The 19395-nt window shown below is 45.9% G+C and overlaps 2 protein-coding genes across 2 annotated transcripts in view; both read left to right on the forward strand.

The window, feature by feature from the left end:
• LOC120995068 (C4b-binding protein alpha chain-like) overlaps positions 1-19395 on the forward strand; it is a 694048-nt gene that overhangs the window by 670986 nt on the left and 3667 nt on the right. The gene's annotated exons all lie outside the window — the stretch shown is intronic.
• The window catches only part of LOC120995069 (C4b-binding protein alpha chain-like), a 362014-nt gene that overhangs the window by 338952 nt on the left and 3667 nt on the right, over positions 1-19395 (forward strand). The window contains exons 17-18 of the mRNA XM_040424050.1: positions 3530-3626; positions 5029-5108. Coding sequence (XP_040279984.1) covers positions 3530-3626; positions 5029-5108 — 177 coding nt within the window. The remainder of the gene's footprint in view (positions 1-3529; positions 3627-5028; positions 5109-19395) is intronic.

The following is a 19395-nucleotide window of genomic DNA, read 5'->3' on the forward strand; positions in this document are numbered from 1 at the left end:
TATTAATGAAATGTATGTAAACTTTTGACTTTGCAGAAAGTAATAAAAATGCCTTAAAACATTCTCTCTCTCTCATTATTCTGGCATTTGGCAAATAATAACAATTATGGTAATCCTAATATCCTAATTGACCAAAAACAGGAAAGGTTTATTCTGATTTCATGTCAGATATTGAGAAAAACATGCATATGTGTCTTTTTATATAGTGTATGTAAACTTCTGGTTTCAACTGTATATGGAGGAGAACGGAGGATGAAGACGGAAGCTGGAGGTCACTAGGAGAGGGACCACTCTGTGTAAGAGAGGGGATCATCATGGGGATCAATATGAGAGAAAGGGCAGGGGTGGGATTCAGCCATCTTGGGCCAGTTCTCTCGTTTAAATTACAACCGGATTGCAGAAATGTTTGCTGGCTGAATCTTGTGCCAGTGCTTTATGATGTTGTCAGTTGCTGATAGCAGTTTAGAGCACCTTTGATCTTCTGTGACTGGGACCGCCTCTTTTGCCTGTCACAACTTCCCTGAAATGACTAGAGCAGCCGGTCGCACAAGTCGCTTCACTCATTTCTATGGGAGTTCCAGAGATATTCAGGTACAGCATTCGGCTATCTCCAGAACTCCCATATATAGGGGATATAGTGGATAGGGAATAACTTTTACCAACCAGAATACCTCTTTAAAGGGGTTCTTTGGGCTTTTAATATTGATGACCTTTCCTCAGGATAGGTCATCAATATCAGATCAGCGGACGTCCAACACCCGGCACCCCCACTGATCAGCTGTATGAAGGGACGGCACGCACAGGGTGCACGTGTCGTCTCTCATCTCTCATCTCTTATTCTGCTCGATGCTGCTATGCCTACAGTTTTGTATGATCCCTCGGTGCTCTGTCTCTCGATCCCTGTGGGTCTGCAGCCAAAGAACAGAGACTTCTCCAATAGGTGGCAGCCTGGTTTAGATCCCTGTATAGAGGTTAAAGGTGAAGACCATGAAGACAATTAGATAAAACCTTTAGGAGTATCCATAAGCCAAATTTATTCAGTGGCACAGCAGATCTATATTCACTTCTGGAATTGTTCACTCAGGCCATGGACAAGCTGGAATTTGGACATGTTTAGATAGCTGACTAATCATTGCAGCCGCTAAAAGCAACTTCTCCAGTATCTCAATATGATTTCAACTCATTTGGACTCCTTGGTGGTAACAGTTTCGGCTATACCTCCTCAAGCTGCAGTGTCTTTACAGCTCCCTCAGTCAGCTTCCTCCTCCTCCTACCACTGCCACCATGCTATGACTGAGATCCTAAGACCTGTTGTGGATTCCTAAACCAGTGCAACCTCCACTTTAAATTACAGGCTCATCAGTTCCCTGCTGACCAGGCCAAGATTGCCTTCCTGATGTCCCTCCTGTCCAGAGAAGGTTTCGCCTAGGCAACAACCCTCTGGAAATTTGGTGACTTTCTGTATAATCTATGGGAAAATAATTATTTTTTTTGCCTACTTTCAGTAAGGTTGTTGAGGAGCCTGGCCAGATGGCCCTTGCAGCCTCTCCTTGAAGTTGTCCTGGAACAACAAGGCCTTGGTGGGACTTTTTTGAGATGATCTGACAGGTCACATTAAAGATGAATTAGCCTGTTGCAATATTTGTCATAACTGTTTCTTTTTCCAACTACAGAGCTATGTTTGGACATTTTTTGACACATTAATACCAGTGTTGTTTATTTTGTATTGTTTATTTTTATTTGTAAAATTGAGAAAGGGAGTGATTTGAATTTTGAATATGTTTGTATTTAAAAATTTTTTTTTTTACTTAACTTTCAAAAGAATATGATTGCAGTCTATGGGATTTTCACTGACTGCCTGTGAAGTCATGCTTTGGGCTCGGCTTCACAGGTAGCTTACTATGACAGACCTGGGAGCCTTCACAAAGCTATCATAGCAACCAATCAGATTTGCGTGATTTAGATGCAGGGGCTCAGATTGGGGGGAAAAGGGAGCCCCCTCTGTTGAACTCAACAGATGCTGCAATCGTTATTGGCAGTGGTATCTTATGGGTTAAATGGCCAGGATTGGAGTCAGCTCTATTCCCAGTCACTGCCAGCGTGTGTCAGCTGTATTATACAATTGGAACCTGCCATGTACGGAGCAAGCTCACTATGTGAGCCCGCTGCATACTTCCCCTTAATGCTTATGCCATACAGTTACATCATATAGCGTTAAGTGTACTCTAGATTTTTTGGGTGGTTCCTTATGAGGTTCTGGAGTAGATCAATCCAGTATAAGTTCTCCCTGCCACCATGCCTTCGTAAACCCAACTCTTTCCATGTGCTTCACCTCAAACTGTTAGGGTCCATTCACACGTCCACAAAATGGGTCCACATCCGTTCCGCAATTTTCCGGAACAGGTGCGGACCCATTCATTTTCAATGGGGCCGAAATGTGCTGTCCCCATTTGCGGATCCGCACTTTCTTTCCGCAAAAAAATAGAACATGTCCTATTCTTGTCTGCAATTGCGGACAAGAAAAGGCATTTTCTATGAGAGTGTCAGCGATGTGCGGTCTGCAAAATGCGGAACGCACATTGCAAATGTCCGTGTTTTGCGTATTTGCAATTTTCAGATCCGCAAAGCACATGCTGACGTGTGAATGGACCCTTAGTACTCAATTGCTACTTTGGACTTCTGTCACTACTCCTATGTTCATCAGCCTTAGGGCTTGTTCACACAAACGTATTTTGCATTCCGTATACGGGCCGTTTTTTGCATTCCGCATATGGTCCGTATACGGAACCATTCATTTCAATGGGTCTGCAAAAGATGGGGACAGCACTCTGTGTGCTGTCCGCATCTGTTGCTCCGTTCCATGGCCCCGCAAAAATTTTGAGTCCTGTCCTATTTTTGTCTGTTTTGCGGACAAGAATAGGCATTTCTATAATAGGCCTCCTGTTCCGTTCTGCAAATTGCGGAAGGCACACCGGCGCCATCCGTGTTTTGCAGATCCGCAATTTGCGGACCGCAAAAAACAGCACGGTCGCGCTAACGAGCCCTTAAATCCGAGTTTGAGGTAAAGAGTATCTTGGATGTTAACAGGGTTGGAAAAAGAACCTGGGCATTTGCCGAGAACATCAAGGCACAAGCCTTGTTTAGAAGATTCCTCTGGACCGAAAAAGAGGAGGCATGAGGAGAGGAGTACTGTCAAGCTGGTGGTCCATGGCAACGACCATTATCCTGTTCTCAGTGGGCATGGCCAGAAGAGCACCCAAGTGGTGAATCAGATAAGGTCCTTGCCTTGCTGCTCTGTCCACTCCGCTGGTCTGTGACTTGCTCTTCACCTGCAGTACCTCTGTCTGTCCATAGGGCATGTGGACTTACCCCGGCTTCTAATCTGCAAACAGCAGGTTTGCCTCTGTAGTTGTGCCCCCTTAAATGCAGTTGTGTTTCTCCACGCCTGGTGTCAGGAAATAAATATTTTCCATGTTGAAATTCTGAAAATGTGAAGTCATAACATAAATATAACTTTTTATATTTGTAGCCATATCATGTGGTAACCCAGGAGCTGTAGATCACGGACAGATGCAATCTGAAAACTTCCTGTTTGGTTCAAGAGTCACCTACATTTGTAATCCAGGGTAAGTTTATATTTCAGGCAATTGCCCATTTTTTTCTTCATAATTTTTCATTGGTTTTATAATAAAAATGTCTTTAATACATGTTCATGCCAGCAGACAAATAGGGGGAGATTTATTAATTAAGATGTGTCGGAATTCTGGTGCAGTTTACACGAAACAGGGATGCATGTCTTTCACAACATTTATTGAGGGTTTTAAACACTTTTCTTCCTTTTGAAAAGCGAGTGTCATAACCTGCAATGGTGTTCTCCAAAATTGTGGTACAAACTTATGGGTGTAACTACAATTCATAGGGCCCCACAGCAAAATACGATAGGGTTGATGTCCTTGTACAGAGTAATAGATGGTGTAAACTTAGACTAAACAGTCAAAAAATGCATGAAATGTATAATCCTGCATCAGCCACTGTCAAAAGATGACTTTTTGGGTGGATTTCTTTGTTTAAACCCCCCCCTACCCTTTGCAGCGAATTTTCATTTTTGCAGTTTTCATTTTTCTTACTCCTTGCCATCCAAAAGTGCACTCAGCTGTTTTCAGAAGTGCTATTGAAAATAATGGAGGGAGCGTGCATACACGTTCACCTATTTATTCCCAGACAGTTGTGACAGAGACCCATTTTGGAGATCAGAGCGGGTCCCATCTATCTGACACTATCCTGAGGATATACCATACGGTATATGTCCCAGTTTGACAACTCAAGTCTAGACTTCTACTGTACATCCAGATGTACATCCAGATGTTAGGGAGCTTTTTAAACCACTCTTACAAAAATAAAGCTGTATTTTGTTTGATATGGGCAACAATTCATGTTACAATTCATGTAAAAAGGCTGTGGACATCTTTGGGGCAGTTTTGCATCTCATTTTGGGCTAAAATCTTTTTATTTATTTTTTCAATTTATCCTGATTAAAAATTTTCTAAATTTTTTTCCTCTACAATTTTGACTTTTAGTTTATCTGCAGACTGATGTTATCTTATTGAATTTGTCAGAGAGCAGTTCTGTAGCCCTTATCTGTACTTTCCTAACAGATCATAAAGACTCATTATAGCAGAATTGTTATAATTTTGGCAAGAATTTAGCTTAAATAAGTGGTTATGAGCTGCTAGGAGTTGAGAGATAAGGGCTACAGATCGAGAGATCGAGCCTTCCGAGCTGCTCTGTGTTAGAATCACTGAGAAGAGAAGAGGGGAGCAACAGTCCTGAAACTGAAAGTGAAAACTGTGGACGAAAAACTGTTGACATTTTTAGCCAGAAATGAGTAGAATGCAATAATAAACAATTGCCCCTAAGGTGTCTGTAGCATTTGAGCCTGGACATTCTTCACCATCTACATATGAAAATAGTTTTTAATACTGTAATTCAAATACATGATAACTATAATTTTTTTTATTCCTGTTCAAGATATTTCATGGTGTCAAAAAGAAATTACAGAGAATGTCAAGCAGATGGTACTTGGAGTGGAAAACCCCCTGTATGCAAAGGTAAAGTATCAACAAATTCATTTACTGAGAAGACATACTATATAAATGAGTTTTTGTATTATTTCTGAATTCATGAGAAAGTGATTAGTGTTGATCGAGCACCAAAGTGTTCGGGTGCTCGAGCACCCGAGCACAATGGAAGGCAATGGGAGAACCTGAGCATTAAACCAGGCACCCCCTGCTCTGAAGAGGGGAGGGTGTCTGGTTCATAGGAAAAGGTCAGAAATAGAGTTGAGCGGACATCTGGATGTTCGGCAGGTTCGGCCGAACTTGAAAAAAAAATTTGGGTTCGGAACCCGAACTTGACCCGAACTTGACCCCAAACCCCATTGAAGTCAATGGGGACCCGAACTTTTGAGCACTAAAATGGCTGTAAAAATGTCATGGGAAGAGCTAGAGGGCTGCAAAAGGCAGCAAAATGTGCTTAAGAGCATGGCAAATGCTCTGCAAACAAATGTGGATAGGGAAATGAATTAAAAAAACATAAAAGACCTTAAAAAATTAAAAATTAGGAATGATGTAGGAGGAAGAGGTTGAGGAGGCGGTGAATGGGTGGATGTGGCCGTGTAGGCTCACGTGGCGGTCTAGGTGGAAGCGGCGGCAAAGGAGGAATAGGTAGCCAACACAGATGTGTGTTATTTTGCATTTCTACATAGGGGTATCCCCCAAAATATTCGGACATATAAAAAAAAAAAAGGAATAAGTGCACTTGAGTACAAGGATGGATGGTTGAGGCTGTTAGAACTGCCTATTCTGCACAAGGTACAGACAAGTCCTGAGGGATCCAAGCCTGGTTCATTTTAATGAACGTGAGCTTGTCCACGTTGGCTGTGGACTGGCAGCTGCGTCTGTCTGTAATGACGCCTCCTGCCGTGCTAAATACACATTCAGAGAGTACACTGGCTGCAGGGCAGGCCAGCACCTCAAAGGCATGCAGGGCAAGCTCTGGCCATGTGGACAATTTGGAGACCCAAGTTGAATAAGGCAGAACCATCAGTCAGTACGTGTAGGCGTGTGCACAGGTACTGTTCCACCATGTTGTTCAAATGCTGCCTCCTGCTAACACGCTCCATATCAGCAGTTGGGGCCGGTTGTTGCGGCGAGGTGACAAAGCTTTTCCACATGTCGGCCATGCTAACCCTGCCTTCTGAGGTGCTGGCGCTGACACAGCTGCGTTGGCGACCTCTTCTTCCTCCCCTGCCTTCACCTTGTGCTTCTACTTTTCCCCCAGCGTCAGTCGAGAATGCTCTCAGAAGCGCGTCTACCAGCGTGCGCCTGTAGTCGCGCATCTTCCGATCACTCTCCAGTGAGGGAATTAAGGATGGCACATTGTCTTTGTAACGGGGATCCAGCAGGGTGGCCACCCAGTAGTCAACACACGTTAAAATGTGGGCAACTCTGCTGTCGTTGCGCAGGCACTGCAGCATGTAGTCGCTCATGTGTGGCAGGCTGCCCAGAGGTAAGGACAAGCTGTCCTCTGTGGGAGGCGTATCGTCTGCGTCCTCCGTATCCCCCCAGCCACGCACCAGTGATGGGCCCGAGCTGCGTTGGATGCCACTCCGCTGTGAACATGCTTCATCCTCATCCTCCTCGTCCTCCAGTAGTGGGCCCTGGCTGGCCAAATTTGTACCTGGCCTCTGCTGTTGCAAAAATCCTCTTTCTGAGCCACTTCTAAAAGACCGGCCTGAAAGTGTTAGAGATGACCCCTCTTCCTCCTCCTCGTCCTGGGCCACATCCTCTTCCATCATCGCCCTAAGTGTTTTCTCAAGGAGACATAGAAGTGGTATTGTAAAGCTGATAACAGCGTCATCACCACTGGCCATGTTGGTGGAGTACTCGAAACAGCGCAACAGGGCACACAGGTCTCGCATGGAGGCCCAGCCATTGGTGGTGAAGTGGTGCTGTTCCGCAGTGCGACTCACCAGTGCGTGCTGCAGCTGAAACTCCACTATGGCCTGCTGCTGCTCGCACAGTCTCTCCAGCATGTGCAAGGTGGAGTTCCACCTGGTGGGCACGTTGCATATGAGGCGGTGAGCGGGAAGGCCGAAGTTACGCTGTAGAGCAGACAGCCGAGCGGCGGCAGGATGAGAACACCGGAAGCGCGCACAGACGGCCCGCACTTTACGCAGCAGCTCTGACATGTCGGGGTAGTTGTGAATGAATTTCTGCACCACCAAATTCAGCACATGTGCCAGGCAAGGGATGTGCGTCAAACCGGCTAGTCCCAGAGCTGCAACGAGATTTCGCCCATTATCGCACACAACCAGGCCGGGCTTGAGGCTCACTGGCAGCAACCACTCGTCGGTCTGTTGTTCTATACCCCGCCACAACTCCTGTGCGGTGTGGGGCTTTTCCCCCAAACACATCAGTTTCAGAACGGCCTGCTGACGTTTACCCCTGGCTGTGCTGAAGTTGGTGGTGAAGGTCTGTCGCTGACCGGATGAGGAGGTGATAGAAGAGGAGGAGGAAGCCGAGTAGGAAGAGGAGGCAACAGGAGGCAAAGAATGATGCCCTGCGATCCTTGGCGGTGGAAGGACGTGCGCCAAACAGCTCTCCGCCTGGGGCCCAGCCGCCACTACATTTACCCAGTGTGCAGTTAGGGAGATATAGCGTCCCTGGCCATGCTTACTGGTCCTCGTATCTGTGGTTAGGTGGACCTTGCCACAGATGGCGTTGCGCAGTGCACACTTGATTTTATCCGATACTTGGTTGTGCAGGGAGGGCACGGCTCTCCTGGAGAAGTAGTGGCGGCTGGGAATGACGTACTGTGGGACAGCAAGCGACATGAGCTGTTTGAAGCTGTCCGTCTCCACCAGCCTGAATGACAGCATTTCAAAGGCCAGTAGTTTAGAAATGCTGGCATTCAGGGCCAGGGATCGAGGGTGGCTAGGTGGGAATTTACGCTTTCTCTCAAAGGTTTGTGAGATGGAGAGCTGAACGCTTCCGTGTGACATGGTGGAGATGCTTGGTGACGGAGGTGGTGTGTTGTTGGTGGCACATCATCTGTTTGCTGGGCGGCAGGTGCCAACGTTCCTCCAGAGGCGGAGGAAGAGGCCAAGGCAGCAGCAGAAGAGGGAGCAGGAGGGGCCTGAGCCCTTTCTTGGTTTTGAAGGTGCTTACTCCACTGCAGCCCGTGTCTCGCAGGTTGTGCTAAGGTTCAGAACGTTAATGCCTCGCTTCAGGCTCTGATGGCAAAGCGTGCAAACCACTCGGGTCTTGTCGTCAGCACATTGTGTGAAGAAGTGCCATGCCAGGGAACTCCTTGAAGCTGCCTTTGGTGTGCTCGGTCCCTGGTGACGGTGGCCAGTGGCAGGCGAACTGTTTTGGCGACGGCTGCTCTGCTTTTGCACCCTGCTCCCGCTTTTGCTACGCTGTTGGCTCGGTCTCACCACTGCCTCTTCCTCCGAACTCTGAAAGTCAGTGGCACGACCTTCATTCCATGTGGGGTCTAGGACCTAATCATCCCCTGCATCGTCTTCCACACAGTCTTCCTCCCTGACCTCCTTTTCGGTCTGCACACTGCAGAAAGACGCAGCAGTTGGCACCTGTGTTTCGACATCATCAGATACGTGCTGAGGTGGTATTCCCATGTCCTCATAAGGAAAGATAAGTGGTTGTGCGTCAGTGCATTCTATGTCTTCCACCCCTGGGGAAGGGCTAGGTGGATGCCCTTGGGAAACCCTGCCAGCAGAGTCTTCAAACAGCATAAGAGACTGCTGCATGACTTGAGGCTCAGACAGGTTCCCCAATATGCACGGGGGTGATGTGACAGACTGATGGGCATGGGTTTCAGGCGCCACGTGTGCGCTTTCTGCAGAAGACTGGGTGGGAGATAATGTGAACGTGCTGGATCCACTGTCGGCCATCCAATTGACTAGCACCTGTACTTGCTCAGGCCTTACCATCCTTAGAACGGCATTAGGCCCAACCAAATATCGCTGTAGATTCTGGCGGCTACTGGGACCTGAGGTAGTAGTTTCAGTAGGACATGTAGCTGTGGCAGAACGGCCACGTCCTCTCCCTGCACCAGAGGCTCCACCAACACCACCACCACGACCACATCCCTTATTAGATGTTTGCCTCATATTTAGCGTTCACAAAGCAAAGTAAAAAGTGGTTAAGTCTGTTAAAAATAATTAACCGCCAATAAAAACCCTGATGTAGGGTATTGCACTCAATATTTATTTTTTTAACTCTATATGACAGCGGTATTTGTGGCCTAAATTTCACAGTAACTTATGCACGTCTAATCCCAGATGTGCAGTATATTAGAGGGTTTCTTCACCCCAGTAAGCAAAAAGATGTATTTCTGGCCTAAATGTGACACTCACTTATGCACGTCTAATCCCAGATATGCAGTATATTAGAGGGTTTTTCACCCCAGTAAGCAAAAAGATGTATTTCTTGCCTAAATGTGACAGTCACTTATGCTGGTCTAATCCCAGATGTGCAGTATATTAGAGTTTTTTTTCACCCCAGTAAGCACAAAGCCGTATTTCTGGCCTAAATGTGACACTAACTTATGCTCGTCTAATCCTAGATGTGCACTATACGAAAAAAAAAGTTTTTTTTTAACCCCAGTAAGCAAAAAGCTGTATTTCTGGACTTGCAGACATGCAGATAGCCTGTGCTGGTGCACTATCATTACATAAAATGGCTGCCGATTATGTATTGATATTGACAAACTGAAGTAAAAAAAAGTTCATTTTCAGCAGTAGTTGGCTCAGGGCAGGCTTAAAAAAATTGTGCACTGCACCCACAAAACACATTTGCTGTAGATCGCTGTGTAAAAAAAGCAGTTCTTGATAAGATTTCTCCCTGATCTCTCCCTCACAGCAGCTGCAGCCTCTCCCTACACTAATCCGAGCAGAGTGACGGGCGGCGCTACGTGACTCCAGCTTAAATAGAGACTGGGTCACAATAGTAGGCATGGCTGTGATGGCCTTATGGGGCAAGTAGTATGATGCTTGTTGATTGGCTGCTGTGCAGCCTTTCAAAAAGCGCCAAGAAAGCGCCGAACACCGAACCCGAACTTTTACGTAAATGTTCGGGTTCGGATCCGGGTGCCGAAAAACCTAAAGTTTGGTACGAACCCGAACTTTACAGTTCGGGTTCGCTCAACTCTAGTCAGATTGATGGAAACAATACCGAAATGGCACAAAACCGAAAATAAAATCGATTTTAGAGGAAAAATTATTAGGAAACATTCTTTCCTGTATATTTACTTGTATATAAAGTGAAAGTGCTGCCAAAAATTACAAGGAAGGGGCACTCCGATACAACCTGTATATCACACAATGGAGGGTCTCGTTCACATTGTGGTACAATTGTTCAGGTAGTGGGACTCCTACACTCATAAAGCCTATGCACTAAGTGAAAGGGCTGCCAAAAATTACAAGCAACCGGCACTCCAATACACCCTTGATTACACATAAAAGAGGGCATCATACACCCTTTCAATTATGATTGAGGGCCTGCTGGTGACCGTCAAAAACATTAGAAGCAATGGCCTGCTGGTGACCCTTTAAAACATTAGGGGCGAGTGTCTGCTACTGATCTGTGCATCGAAAAAATTATGGGCGAGTGCCTGCTGCTGAGCTGACCATTAAAAAAATTATGGGCGAGGGCCTGCTGGTGAGCTGACCCTGTAAAACATTATGGTTGAGGACCTGCCGGTGAGCTGACCCTCAAAAACATTATATGCGAGGGCCTGCTGGTGAGCTGAGCCTCTAAAAGATTGTAGGTGAGGGCCTGCTGGTGAGCTGACCCTCTAAAACATTATATGTGAGGGCCTGCAGGTGAGCTGACCCTCTAAAAGATTGTAGGTGAGGGCCTGTTGGTGAGCTGTCCCTCTAAAACATTATATGCGAGGGCCTGCTGGTGAGCTGACCCTCTAAAACATTACATGCGAGGGCCTTCATGTGAGCTGACCCTCTAAAAGATTGTAGGTGAGGGCCTGCTGGTGAGCTGACCCTCTAAAACATTATATGCGAGGGCCTACAGGTAAGCTGACCCTCTACAACATTAGGAGCAAGGGCAGACTAATATGCATGTTGATATAAGGGAAGAGGAGGATGAGAAAAGGAAGATTCAACCATATATGTACAATTTTTTTGTGGTGGAAGGGGTGCATGGGAATAGGGGGTATTCAGTACATTATAAAAAACACATTTAAAGTGCCTTTATGTTCAGTCCGCACGTCAGGGTGAGGGTGCTGGCGGGGTGTCATGAAACTGTCCCAGGCCTTGGAGAGTGTTGCCTTGCCTCTGTTGAAACTGCTGTGTGTTCCCCTTGTCTCCCCTCCTCAGTTGCCCAAGGAACTACATACTGTGCTGCCAGCGTTGTCAAATTTTTGGAGCAATTTTTCCACAAGGACCTTCTGGTATTGCACCATTTTGCTCATCCTCTCCACCACAGGAATGAGAGATGAGAAGTTCTCTTTGTAGCGGGGGTCGAGAAGGGTGAACAACCAATAATCGGTGTTGTCCAAAATGCGTAAAACGCGTGGGTCACGGGAAAGGCAGCCTAACATAAAGTCAGCCATGTTTGCCAGAGTCCCAACAGGCAAGACTTTGCTGTTGTCATCAGGAGGATGACTCTCAATCTTCTCATCCTCTTCCTTCTATTCTGCCCATCCACACTGAACAGATGGAATAAACTTCCATGGATACAACCCTCTGTAGCGGAGGCAACCGTCTCCTGCTCCTCCTCCTCATCATCATCATCAACATCCAATTTGAACTGAGGGTGGTCTGGCTATCACCCTGTGTAATGTCTTCCCTCATTTCCACCTCTTCCACATGCAAAGCATCAGCCTTAATTGTGAGCAGCGAGCATTTGAGATGCCACAGAAGTGGGATGGTGATGCTGATAATAGCCTTATCGCCGCTCACCATCTGTGTTGATTCCTCAAAGTTTCTTAAAACCTCACAGAGGTCAGACATCCATGCCCACTCCTCGCTTGTGAAGAGCGGAAGCTGACTGGAAAGGCGACGACCATGTTGCATCTGGTATTCCACTACTGCCCTCTGCAGCTCACAAAGCCTGGCCAACATGTGGAACGTGGAGTTCCAGCGCCTGCTCACGTCGCACAACAGTCGGTGAGCTGGCAATTGTAAGCGCTGCTGCAGCGTTGACAGACCGGCGGCAGCTGTCAATGACTTGCGGAAATGGGTACACACGCGGCGCACCTTCATCGGTTGCTCAGGCAAATTGGGATAGGTTTTGAGAAACCGCTGAACCACTAAGTTGAGTAAGCGGGCTAGGCATTGGATGTGTGTGAGTTTCCCGAGCTCCAAAGCCGCCACCAGATTACGGCCATTATCAGACATAACCATGCCTGGTTCTAGGTTGAGTGGCAAGAGCCACAGCTCAGTCTGGTCTCTTATCCCCTGCCACAGCTCTGCGGCGGTGTGCTGTTCAGCAGATCAGCTTAAGCACGGCCTGTTGCCGCTTCCCCACTGCAGTGCTACACTGCTTCCAGCTACCTACTAATGGCTGACTGGTGCTGCAAGAGGATAATTCTGAGGTGGAAGTGGAGGAGGAGGCGGAGGAGGAGAAGTGGGGGTTGGAGCCACTAACGTAGGTGGTGGCAGAAACCCTGATGGAATTAGGGCCCGCAATCCTTGGCGTCGGTAGCACTTGTTCCATCCCAGGGTACAACTCACTCCTGGCCTTCACAACGTTCACCCAGTGTGCCGTCAGGGAAATGTAGCGTCCCTGGCCAAAAGCACTTGTCAATGTGTCAGTGGTTAAGTGAACCTTCCCAGTAACTGCGTTGGTCAGGGCACGGATAATGTTACGGGACACATGCTGGTGTAAGGCGGGCATGACACACCGTAAAAAATTGTGGCAGCTGGGGACTGCATAATGAGGGACAGCCCCAAACATCAGGCTGCGGAAGGCCTCGGTGTCCACAAGCCTAAGGCCCCTTTCACACGGGCGAGTTTTCCACGCGGGTACAATGCGTGAGGTGAACGCATTGCACCCGCACTGAATCGAGACCCATTCACTTCAATGGGGCTTTGCACACGAGCGGTGATTTTCACGCATCACTTGTGCGTTGCGTGAAAATCGCAGCATGTTCTATATTCAGCGTTTTTCACGCAACGCAGGTCCCATAGAAATGAATGGGGCTGCGTGAAAATCGCAAGCATCCGCAAGCAAATGCGGATGCGGTGCGATTTTCACACATGGTTGCTAGGAGATGATAGGGATGAGCAACCCCAGACCCCATTAAAGTCTATTCACTGTATTATTTTCCCTTATAGTATTGTTATAACATTGTTATAAGGGAAAATAATAGCATTCTTAATACAAAATGCTTAGTAAAATGTGCCTTGAGGACTTAAAAAATATATATAATTAACTCACCTCATCCACTTGATCACGCAGCCGGCATCGTCTTCTTTCTTCTTCTTTTAGGACCTGCAAAAGGACCTTTGATGACGTACCACGTGGTGAGCGCGGTAACGTCAGCGCAGGTACTTCTGAATGAAGATAGAAGATCCTTCTATCTTCATTTAGCAGGACCTGCGCTGATTTCACCATGCTCACCACATGGTGAGCGCAATTACGTCATCAAAGGTCCTTTTACAGGTCCTGAAAGAAGAACACAGAAGTCAATGTCAGCTGCGCAATCAAGTGGGTGAGGTGAATTATGTTTTTATTATTTTTTAACCCTCAATTGACATTATACTTAGCATTCTGTATTAAAGAATGCTATTATTTTCCATTATAACCATGTGATAATGGAAAATAATAAAATCTGCAGAACACCAAACCCAGTGAAGAAGTCCAGGTTCGGGTCTGGGTACCACATTCAGTTTTTTCTCACGCGTGTGCAAAACGCATTGCACTTGCGCAGAAAAAACTGAACAACGGAACACAATCGCAGTCAAAACTGACTGCAATTGCATGCCTACTCGCGCGGGTTTCCCGCAATGCACCCTGAACGCATCCGGCCCTCACCCGCGATGCCCATGTGAAGGGGACCTAAATGGCAACATTTCCAGGGCCAGTAATTTGGAACGTTGTGCATTTAGTGCTATGGCCTGTGGGTGGGTGGCTGGGTATTTGGGCTTGCGTTCAAATGCCTGGGGTAATGACATTTGTACGCTGCGCTGGGATACGGAAGTGGATGTGGTCGCTGATGGTGCTTGCGAAGGTCCAGGTGCAGGGCGGGAGGCATCTGGGCCTGCGCCTTCGACAGGGAATTGGCCAGCACGTAACACAGGGGAGGAGGAGGCAGTGGTGTGACCCGCAGACACAGATTGTAGACCCAGGCGTTCGCCCCCACCTATTACGGTGCTTTGATGCCATGTGGCGGATCATGCTTGTGGTGAGGTTACTACTGTTCACGCCCCTGCTCATTTTTGTATGGCACAGGTTGCAAATTACTATTCTTTTGTTGTCCACACTTTCCTCAAAAAAGCGCCAGACTGCCGAACACCTATCCCTTGGCAAGAGAAATTTCCACAAGGGTGTGCTCCGGTGAACAGTTGCAGGCCTGTTTGGTGTGGCCCGCCTTCTCCCTTTTACCACCCCACTGCCTCCTCCAGCCTGTTGCGGTGCTGCAGATCCCCCCCCCCCCCCTCTGTACTGCTGTACTCGCTCGGCTTGCCACCTTCCCAGGTTGGGTCAGTGTCTTCATCGTCCACCACCTCCTCTTCCAATTCCGAACTCTGGTCATCCTCCTGACTTGTTGACCCAACAACAACCTTAGTAATTGACAACTGTGTCTCATCCTCATCATCAACCTCTTGAGACATTAATTGCCGTTGACTTATTGGCAACTGTGTCTCATCATCATCATCTACCTCGTGAAACACTAATTGCCATTCCCCACCATCATCTACTTGAGACTGTGGATGCTCAAGAGTTTGGGAATCAGGGCACAAGATCTCATGTACCTCTTCAAGCTGACTTGTCGAGAGGCCCAAATGAAGGAATAGCGCTGAAAAGAGTGTGGGATCACTTGTTTGGCATGACTCTCCATGGTGGGAGGAAGGAGGATCAGGGTGAGGATTGTGTTGACCAGACTCTTGGCTACTGAGACTGGACTTGGTGGAAGACAGGGTGGTGCTTAACCGACTGGAAGCATTATCTGCTGTAATCCAACCGACAACCTGGTCGCACTAGTCTGACTTCGAGAGCGTTGTCCTGCGCCACCCTGCAAACTGGGACATGAAGCTAGGTATCTTGGATGATTGTTTTTTCTTGTGCTCTGGCAGCAGGCACAGTTTTAACGCGCCCATGGGCCGCTGCCTCTGCATGCACCATCAGCATCATGGCCACTTACTGCTCGCCTTTTTCATAATAAATGTTATATATGCTTGAAAGTATGTCACACGTACAGTAGCATAGGATTTGTAAGTGTATGCGCAAAATAATTAAAAAAGGTATTGGGGATGTGGAAACGTCACACAGGAGAAATAACGCAGATAATGTCGCTGATGTCAGCAGCGGCTAATATAAAATTACAGGGAATGTCACAGGTATTTGGGATGCTTAAATGTTACACTGGAGATGTACCCCAGGTAATGTCACTGTCCGCAGCGGACACCGTCTACGGAAAAAGTACACTGGATGTCACAGATATTTTTAGGATGCGCACACATTACACAGGAGAAATACCGCAGATAATGTCGCTGATGTCAGCAGCGGCTAATATTAAATTACAGAGAATGTCACAGGTATTTGGGATGTGGAAACGTTACACAGAAGAAATACCGCAGATAATGTCGCTGATGTCACCAGCGGCTAATAAAGAAATTACAGGGAATGTCACAAGTATTTGGGATGTGGAAGCGTTACACAGGAGATGTACCCCAGGTAATGTCACTGTCCGCATCAGACACCGCCTACGGAAAAAGTACACTGGATGTCACTGATATTTTTGGGATGTGCACACGTTACACAGGAGATGTAGCGCAGCTAATGTCACTGTCCTCAGCGGACACCATCTACGGAAAAAGTACACTGGATGTCACAGATATTTTTGGGAAGTGCACACTTAACGACAGGAGATGTAGCGCAGATAATGTTGCTGTCTGCAGCGGCCTAAATATTGCACTCTATTTAGCACAGGATGCGCTAAACATAGATGTTGCTGCATCACACAATAGTCCTTAAAAGGACTTTTAGGTCTGTAAAGTTTTAGCAATTTAGTGCAGGTTGCGCTAAAAATATATATTGCTGCTGCCACACACGACAATTGTTCTTAAAAGGACTTTTGGGTCTGTAAAGTTTTAGCAATTTAGTGCAGGTTGCGCTAAAAATCTGACAAGTTTTTCAACTTCCAAAAAAATAATTTCACTCCCTACACTATCTTTCCCTTCCTCAGCACAGCTCTCCCCGACTAACACTGAGCCGAACACGTTATGTATATAGCACCTGATCACGCGTTCCGGCCAGCCAATCACTAACCAACATGGCTATGGCATTACAGTGAATGGCAGTACTTACCTGCACGTTTATTGGCTGCGTTAACTGGTGTTCGGCTGAGCATGCTCGATCAACACAAAAAGTGATTCATAGAGCTTAAAAACTGGTTGCAATTAAATGCTATTCACTGGATTTACATACAATGTTTAGGTCAGTTTTTCATGAGATTTTTTGGTTGCTGAACAGGCAGTAGCCAGCTGTTAATTGGCAGTAGGAGAATATACAGTTCTTTACTGACAATGCATTTTTGTATAGGAGTGTGTTTTGCAATTTTTGGCCATAGAACAGTTTTCTTTTCTCAAAACCCAGCATGCATCTAGATGTGCAGTGCAAGCCCTAGGTGGCGAGTCCGCAACTGGTCGATGTTCCCTACACCAAGGTGCAAGACAGACGACACGGAGACAAAAACAACACAAACGTAGAGTCGTACAAAAATGGGTTGGAACCAGGTGGACAATACAGTACCAATGAGAGACAGAGGGTAGTCACATAGCCAAGCTGAGATCAGAACCAGACGAGAAACACAGTTCTAAATTACAAAGCAGAGAATAGTCAAAAGCAAGCCGAGGTCAAATAAATGAACAATCCAAAAGCACACAAAGAACCGGGATTGGGAGCACTGCTAGGGAGTTGAGGACTATCACTGGCAAAGGTGTATGGCCAGGAGGGGATTTAAAAAGAGTACTGAGACCCTAGATCAGAACCTGATAGGTCCAAGTACTCAGCCCTCCATAGGACAGTTTTGCCATCTTCAAAGTAACTGGGTGGCTCAGTCCGCCGCCAATCTCCCCCAGCGCTTGCACACTGCAGGGAGAAACAGAATATAGCGCTCTGTTACTCATTTTTGGCAAAAAATTTTTTTTCAATTGGCCTTTATTAAAAATATTGAGCTGTTCTGTCACAAAGGGTTAACTGTTTTTTACTTGTGCTGGTCATCTCTAAAGTACTGAGAGGTCATAAATACTTATTTAAGCCACATTCTTATTAGTACAATAAGAACTGAGCTATAATGAGTGTTTTTTTTTAAGGGCAGAGAGCAGAGATAAGGAGTCCGTCTGCTCCTGGTCTGACAGAAAAGACAGAAAATCCAAAGGGTGTTTCTAGAGTGTGTCAGCATGTAAAGAAAAAAGAAAGCCATATTTTTAATAAAGACCAATTAAAAAATATATTTTTAACTCAAAATCAGTACAATGCAATAATAAAAATGTTTTACCCCAAAGATGTACCTAGCCTTTAAACCTGTCTGATGGATATCAGGTGAAACTGGTCAACATAGACATATTGTTATTATCAAGAAAGTGGCGGGGCCAGCAGAGTATTGGCACTTGCACAAAAAAGTGGCATTGAAATAGTAACAAATGTGCAGTTTGCAACTATTTCACCAAAAAAAGTGTTGTGTTTTAATGATAAATGTGGCTCTAATTGTTTCTGTGATTCATTCCTGCCTTGACTACTGTAACTCATTACTTCGCCTCACCAAACTCTTCCCCTTTCAATCTGACATAAATGCAGCAGCCAGGCTTATCTATCTGTCCAGTCAATATACAGATGCCTCTAGCCTGTACCAGTCACTTCATTGGTTGCCCATCCACCTAAGAATACAATTCAAACTGGTCAATCTCACCCATAAATCTCTCCTCAGTGCTGCACCTTCCCACATATTTTCCTTCATTTCTGTCTACCACCCTACCCATGCTCTTCATCCGATCAATGATCTAAGATTATCATCCGCTATAATCTGAACTTCCCGTTTCTATCTTCAAGACTTTTCCTAAGCTGCACTATTCCTTTGGAATGCACTACCCTGTACAATCAAGTAAATTCCCAATTTATTAAATTTTAAGGAGGACCTGTCACAAAAAAATGCAATGCAATCTAAATGCTATATGTTGTAGAGCAGAAGCCAAACAGATTGATATATATTTGATGTGGGGTTTATTAGTGAATTTTACACCCCTAAGAAAAAAAATACTAGGCAGGTTTATGATATTCCCTAATCTGACTGTTCCCTGTTTACCCCTGTCTGTAATTTTTCAGAACCAGGTGTCTTCATCCAGCAGTAAACCCCATACTCAATGCAATGGCAAATCTGTGTCATTATCGAGTTCAATGTACAAACAGGATGCATTAGGCTCCTTAGCACTCAAAAATTACATCTGCAGGCATCCAATATGTTAGCTTTTAAAACTATGTCTATGTATGTATCTATGTGTCAGAAACCCAGAGCTCTGATCAGCCATGGGGATATATTAAGAAATAAAACATCTTTATTCTGTCTAACAAAATGCTATTTAAATGGCTTGTAGGTATTTTTTTTTTTCATTTTATACAGACGATAAAAAAAAGCGCATTACCTCACCTGTTCCTCATCACCTCTGTTCTGTCACATTCTGGGTCCCCAACAGTCTCAAAAATAATTTACCAAAAAATAAAAAACTATAAAAAAAATATAATCTCAGTATCAGGAAGAGGATGGTAGGGTGGTAGGGTGAACTTTTCCTGTTTTACCCTAAATATTTCTCAACCCAGGGTCACCCCCTGATGGTGGAGATTCCCTGTCCTCATTCCTAGAACCTGGAAATTCCCAATCCAGACCCTACCTTAATATATCCAGTAGTCATAGAACATACACTCACCTAAAGAATTATTAGGAACACCTGTTCTATTTCTTCATTAATGCAATTATCTTGTCAACCAATTACATGGCAGTTGCTTCAATGCATTTAGGGGTGTGGTCCTGGTCAAGACAATCTCCTGAACTCCAAACTGAATGTCAGAATGGGAAAGAAAGGTGATTTAAGCAATTTTGAGCGTGGCATGGTTGTTGGTGCCAGACGGGCCG

The sequence above is a fragment of the Bufo bufo genome, chromosome 3, assembly GCF_905171765.1.
Source record: "Bufo bufo chromosome 3, aBufBuf1.1, whole genome shotgun sequence".
In the NCBI taxonomy this organism is placed as follows: Eukaryota; Metazoa; Chordata; class Amphibia; order Anura; family Bufonidae; genus Bufo; species Bufo bufo.